This window comes from Lates calcarifer, linkage group LG23, assembly GCF_001640805.2.
Source record: "Lates calcarifer isolate ASB-BC8 linkage group LG23, TLL_Latcal_v3, whole genome shotgun sequence".
In the NCBI taxonomy this organism is placed as follows: Eukaryota; Metazoa; Chordata; class Actinopteri; family Centropomidae; genus Lates; species Lates calcarifer.
In genome coordinates this window covers 7571246-7577814 of record NC_066855.1, presented here as the reverse complement: position 1 = coordinate 7577814, position 6569 = coordinate 7571246, and the positions used below count along the sequence as shown (strand labels likewise).

Sequence of the window (6569 nt, the reverse complement as noted above, 5' to 3'; positions counted from 1 at the left end):
AGTAGTAGTATTTCTATTATTTGCGAATGCGTGTATGCACGTGAATATTCACAGGATGTCCTTTGCAAACAAACAACTGCAGTATGGAGAAGAAGTGCCAGTACAGGAAAAAAGGTTGAAAAGGATATCCTCATAACGCACATTTTATTGGTGGACAAAAATGGCACCCTATTCTCCATTCAATCAATATCTTATCTGGACTCATGAATTATACACAACATGTTCATGTAAACAATACAGAATATTGAAATGTGTGGGCGGGTGGCGTATGATTTAGTTGTACAGAGAGACATTAAGAAATGCGTGAGAAGACATGTGCCCCCCTTTTCCTCTGGTCAACTATGTGTTCCAGGATATGAGAAACTTTCTGCAGCACCTGCAACAAGCAGCTCTTGAGCTAAAAGGACAACCCTCAGTGTCCGGGATCATCCACTACTGCCAGGCCAGCCCCGCTGCCCACAAGTATCCGGAACATCATTTCCATCGACCTCCAAACTTTGGTCTCCAGGCTCTGTGACAAACAGAGCGTAGGTGGAAGGTGAAGCCCACCCCACATCACAGAGACATACAGTATTTCACTGTTCATTCTTGATTCTGTGATCATGACTCCAGACTGAGCGCTTGTGGATCTTGTAGCTGTTTCTTAAGGCTTTTGTCCAGCAGCACCAGACTCTGTACGGCCAGACTCCGGCAATCTGCATCAGGGTCTCCCTCAGCCACATCTGTGAATATAAACAACAATAAAAGGATTAGCAGCCTTAGTAGTGGTAACAAAAAAATGTACATCTTAAGAACTGCACATAAACCTGGCATTTTCTTTGCACAATTAACAATCCTACGTGGGAGGGAAAAAATGCCCTTTGCACCTCAGCTCCATGTCACTCAATGTAATGTGAAACTACTTTTATCCTCAGAGGAATAAAAAAAACCCATAATAATAATACAGCTGTTGATGAGCCAATCACGTCACGGACAGTCTGCATAGTACAGGACATCCTGGTTCCTCATCTACTTCCCAGAAATGCTCAGTCCAGCTGTGTATGGGTGTGCTCTGTGTGTTTGTGTGTCCATGGATATGTGTAACTAGGGGGACATCCCTGACAGAATTAATCTATGCAGGTGTGAGTCCATTTACAAGAATCAAGTGTTTTAGGGTCAGTCTATTATTAGTAACAAATAAGACTAAATACAAATGTTTGAAATTGTCATCCTATAATAACTTAGAGCTAACGCTCTGCCTGACTTTCACTTCATAGAGACGTTAATGAAATGTATCTGTAGCCCTTAAAGTCTAATTATTTCTATGTCCAGGTTCCATGAAGAAAAGGATAGGTTTCTCATTTTACTTTCTTTTCTTTTCTTTTCTTTTTTACCTGCCAACCAAGTTCTGGTCTCAAACAGCTGATCACTGAGGTCCAACAGCAGGTTTTGACTGGGCATGCTCAGAAACACGGAGCAGACAGCGAAGAGGACGCCTCGTCTCACCATCCTTTAACACAGACATATTTCAGGTTACAGGTCAAGACTGAAATAAGTGTGTTCATGTCCACTGTTTTTTTGAGAGACCAGGTGACAAAACATGCTGCTCGGAGAGGGATGCAACCATAAACATATAGCTACATAATTAATGTTAATTGTAAAAAGCCTGATTAGTAGCAGGAATACTACACCACACTGTTGTTAATGGTCACAACTGTCTTCTTCGGACTCACACTCACTTCATCAACTTACACTGAGAAAAACACTGAAATGTATTATACTTACTGGTCAACATGGTAGCGCACTGCCCACACAAAGTCCAGCAAAGCACGACCCATCTGTGCAGCTATCTGAATTCAAAAAAACATGTGGGGTTAGCTTATTGTAATATAATGATATACTGACATATTGACATACACATGATATATACTTAAAAGCTACAGTATCTGAACTTAAACTGTTCTGGCTGAAAACAGCCTGTCTCTAGATGCTTGGATATTTAATCCTATTCCAGATTTTTTTCCTTTAAAACATATTTATGCACTGTTTGACTGCATCAACAGCTGTACCTAAAATACTGGCAGGCCGATAATGATATCAACTCTGCATTGAGGTCATTTAATAAAGGATAAAACTACCGGTGCGTTGACTGCGAGATGCATGAAGAGGCCTAAAGTGTGGATCAACCTTCCAAGTACCAGGTGATCGCTGCCCAACAGGTCAAAGGTCACTTGAGGTCTAGCAGAAAAACATTACATATCATGTTTAAAAATGTCTGGTGTGAACTTAAACATAAAATAAAACTGTAAAATATTTTACATTTGCAGAAGAGAACACACTTACTTGTCATAATTCCTGAGCAGTGGAAAAAAGAAGTGTCCAGCAACAGGTGCGTAACGGTTAGGGGTGGCTTTAGCTGGAGGTTGTGTAGCACCCTGTGGCAATGAGAGAAATCAGTGCAGAGCTCAGGAGTGAGCCTTCATTCAAATACTGAATAGGCAGGTGAAAATGTCTGTCTACTTTAAGTACCTTTCTGAGGCGCTTGGTCTTGCTTTGAATGCGCTTCTCTACTACTTGTCGCCAATGGATTGGGTTGTCACCGGGGTATGGAGCCAAATCAGCACTGGTAGCAACGCTGATGGATGGATCTCTCTTTTCAGTGAATGGCTGAGAGAGCTCCTGAGCTGCTAGAGCAAGGACCTAATAAACCAAAATGAATGCACTTGTGGCTTTAAATCAAAAGAAATCAAATCAGTTCATTTATGTGGTGAAGATACACAGCCATTATTAAAAGCAGAGAAGCTGCTGTTTTCACCTCCAAGATATCCAGTCGCTGGCGAAGACTGTAGTTCAAAGAGTAAAACTCTGTGGTCAAATACTGAGTCACCTATCAAAGAACATATAGAAACATTGTTCAAAAAGACATAATTGAAAATGGAGATTAAAGCTTTGTGGTTTCAGTGCTGAAACTGAAGTGTGAGGATCATACAGGGATACAGTCAGTGGCAGCGAGAGCCACCATAGTTGCCTGTCTGAGACTAAGGAAGCCATTTATGCTGTATTTATCCTCCATGTGAAGAAGCACTTTGGTCAGCTGGACACTGATCTGTAAATGGCAAACAAATAAATATGAATCATAATGTGAAAAGTGATCTGTAATATTACCTTCAAGCAAAATAATCTACTTGCTGGAAATATTCAAATCAGTGTTCTTTTGTCACCATTTTATTATTGCAGTTATACCTCTTTGGCTGCAAAAACGTTCTTCCTCACCAAACTCTCAGCAACTTTCAAACTGAGTTCCACACGCACCGGATCCTCAGACGATATTAAAGCTGGATGGGTTGAGAGATAAGTAAATATTGGAGTTGGAACAAGTCACACAGCACTTTGGTATAAAAGAGATTAGATCTGTGGAGCCATACTTTCCAAACAGTCTCGTAGGTAACGAGGTGGGGACGCCTGATTCATCTCCTGATCTCCCGACATGTCATACGGAGTGAGCTCATCATCACTGGATCAATAACAGACTCGAGGTTAAAAATACACTTCAGTAATGCCAATGACCTACACTTTAAAGGATATTACCGTACTTACCTATCCAGGTCAGAGTCTGGATCAGTTTTGAGGGGTTGAGGTCCTGATTTATTTTGAGATGAGACGTTCTGAGTAGATGGAGTCACTTCCTCGGTTTCTTGAGGAGTATCAGCTCTGCAGATGACAGATGCCATTTAATAAATAAATACATTCACTGTGGTCTGCAACACTGATGGATAAATTTCTCATTTCCCCCTTTTTTTGGATGATACTTCAAGATTCCTTTAGAGCGTATCACCTTCTAAGAACCATTAATGAGAGGGGACCTTACAGTGTGTTCTCATCACTTTACAACTAAACTGAACGAGTCAAGCTTTCAAACCTTGAAGTAACAGCTACAGTGATGTTTTAACACCTACCCATCCACAGGCTCAGGCTCTGGTTCATCACTAGTGACAGGAGTCATGAGAGAAAGCAGCTCTTGAGTTTCCTCATCCTGATCATACTACAAGACAGCACAGTGTAAACTCAGACACAGGTCTCACAATGGCACAGTACAAGTCAAATATTATGAAGTCAACTGGGCTGACTAGGCAGCTATCATAAGCTACATCATTGTTTCCTGTTTCTTACATGTTGACTGTACCTCGAATTTGAGCTTGGTTCCGTTGATATCCATGCGAGAGCTCAGGCACTCACCCACCACCATGCCCACACGCCTGATCTGTACCACACTGCTGTCCAGGTGGCTCTGCATGCCACTCAGCATACACTGCAGTAACTCTGAGAAACAGAGGCGCACATGAGTGAGAGGAGAGCTCAGTGAAGCAGATATAATCGCATTACTGCTGTTGCTGCTGCTTCTGAGTGAAAATCCATTAATTCAGGTTTGGGGATGGATGATGTCACAAGTTGTCAGAATCATACCTGAGCGTAACTCCTGTAGCTCAGAGTCTCTCAGCAGACTCACACTCAGCAGTAAGGCCTTGCTAACATACAGCTGCTGCTCTAGAGGTGTGTGTTTCACTGCACTGGGGTTAGCCCAGGCCTGGGACACAGACCGTAACACCTGAAAACACACAAGGATATGTGTAAAAATCATCAACAAATTCAATAGGTTGCTGAACATACTGTACACTCACCTGTATGAGCAGTGGCCTTCTCTCTCTGTCTGCTGCGAGATAACCCAGAACAATTCTTAAGACTCGAGTCTGGGAAAGAAAAATATGCTTCATATGATATTTACAAGATACGCATATGGTTTCCTGTCACAGTGCAAGATGTCCTCTTACCTCATACTTATACTGTAGTAACAGCAGTTTATGAGTGATGACAAACTGGGCCTTTTTATCTGTTAACACTAGATTCCCAATAATCCGTCCCAAGGCATCAGGCCTGAGAAAAAAAGACAAGAGACTTGGATCATACGTTACAGAAAAACCGACAGCCAGAGTCCAGATAAACTGCTGGCTGTTCAAATACATATGACTTTAACTGCACACAACCTTACCCACTGACAGCCTGCACCAGTCCAGTGAGCACGCTCTCTATCCATCGCTGTGGAATGTTCTCCAGCAGCTTCCAGCAAACCCTCTGCCACACCATGTCTGAGCATGTGCAGGCAGACAGCCGAGGCGCCATAACCGCCAGGACTATGTCTACAGGAATAAATAAAAAAAAGTCACAATTGATTTCCACCATAAACCAAGAGAAGGCACAATATTTTTTGTACACATTCACAGCCAATAAACTCACCACTATGCCCCTGGATACACACTTTTCCCAGTGTCTGAGCCACAAATGTTAAGGAACAGTCTGTGCCGTCTGTCACACACAAATAAACAAGTTGAGAAATGACAGTTTATCCTGACACATAATACATTTTTATGAACAGATGTTGCCTCACCTTTGAGGGCCTGGCAGGTCTGCTCCAGAGCAGTGAGCATCTCTGTGGCGAGTAACGTGTAGTACTGCTGAGGAAGAAAGAGGGGCTTGTTGTTGGGATGTAACCTGTTGGCGGTGAGGTCCGGCAACGATACTATACGCCCCAGCAGAGTCTCTCGGAGCTGGGGGGAGTCAGAGGGAGCCATGGCCAGACAGTACGACCACAGCAGGTCACCGAGGCGACCGCTCTGAAGGAACCTCTCAGTGATGCTGACCAGGTGGTCAAGATTTGCACTGGGTCTGCAGAAGAGAGACGACATAGTAATTAATGAATGGACACAATTATAAACAGGTGCCTCACATCCCTCTTCCAGCAGCACCCACCTTAGTGTTCCTATGCCCTCCATCAGTACCAGAAGAGCCTGATCTGGGGGGCCATGGAGGAAGAGGCCATCCCATAACTCTGTTCGCTGGGCTGCTGTGAGGCCATGCAACCAGTCCGCCTGGATGTTGCTGAGGAGGAACTGAAGGGTGCGGGTGTAGTGAGCTCTCCTGAACTCAGCTCGCTGAACTGAAGTGGTTGTGCTGTCTGGTCCTTCACCCAAGTAAGAGTGGAGTGTTTGAAGAGCAGCAATGATGTCTTTATCATCTGTGGATGTAGTGAGTGTCCGGAAACACTGGGCCAGCATTAGACGGACCTCAGAGTTAGGGGAGAGCGACTCCATCTTTAAAAGTAACAGTATCTGCTGGCTTCACCTCCTGGACAAAAACATTAAGGGGAACAATTTACCCCAAAACAGCAGCGAAGTTTCTGAGAAGGTATCCATCTCTACACAGAAGAAAAAACCTGTTCACAACCAATTCTGTAACGACTAGACACCGGTATACATAAAGTAAGGTTCCAAAATGCAGAAACTGTCCATAAAATTAAACACGCCTGAATTAGCTTTAACTGTTAGCCTGTCAAAACTGATACGCACCCGAGCACTTTCATTAAACGACAAAAACTTACATGGCGACTGCGGATATAATTTACAGCTACTGTGACATTAAAACATTTCTGTTCGGAGTGAAATTTCCAGCTTCTACTATCATTTATGTCAAGCACATCCCGCCGTGTCGCTTGGATCTACGAGTGTTCCGTCAAAATACGTTCGTGGTGAGCAAGA

The 6569-nt window shown here is 43.3% G+C and overlaps 1 protein-coding gene across 3 annotated transcripts; it reads right to left on the bottom strand.

The window, feature by feature from the left end:
• Positions 1–127: 127 nt before the first annotated feature.
• telo2 (TEL2, telomere maintenance 2, homolog (S. cerevisiae)) lies at positions 128–6553 on the bottom strand. Of its 3 annotated transcripts, none has more exons than XM_051066356.1 (21): positions 6413–6551; positions 5785–6229; positions 5423–5700; positions 5272–5340; positions 5027–5174; positions 4809–4911; positions 4659–4727; positions 4444–4585; positions 4163–4299; positions 3936–4021; positions 3577–3690; positions 3405–3493; positions 3223–3314; positions 2969–3085; positions 2795–2866; positions 2509–2679; positions 2323–2414; positions 2118–2217; positions 1765–1829; positions 1374–1489; positions 128–722 (listed from the first exon to the last, which is right to left on the bottom strand). In XM_051066356.1, exons 2-21 carry the CDS (start codon positions 6123–6125, stop codon positions 601–603), a joined length of 2523 nt encoding a protein of 840 aa, XP_050922313.1. In that variant the 5' UTR covers positions 6126–6229; positions 6413–6551; the 3' UTR covers positions 128–600. The 3 variants fall into 3 exon arrangements, with proteins under 3 accessions (XP_050922313.1, XP_018537334.1, XP_018537333.1); XM_018681818.2 differs by having other exon boundaries at positions 5785–6159; XM_018681817.2 differs by having other exon boundaries at positions 5785–6553.
• Positions 6554–6569: the final 16 nt, after the last annotated feature.

What these genes read in the sequence shown, in the direction of transcription:
- telo2 (XM_018681817.2), bottom strand. Translation starts at nt 6,125, where the DNA reads ATGGAGTCGCTCTCCCCTAACTCTGAGGTCCGTCTAATGCTGGCCCAG. An exon ending in GAGCCTGAGCCTGTGGATGG is followed by an intron (nt 3,691 to 3,935) that starts GTAGGTGTTAAA and finishes TGTCATCTGCAG; the next exon opens with AGCTGATACTCCTCAAGAAA. An exon ending in ATCTCGCAGTCAACGCACCG is followed by an intron (nt 1,830 to 2,117) that starts GTAGTTTTATCC and finishes TTTTGAATTCAG; the next exon opens with ATAGCTGCACAGATGGGTCG.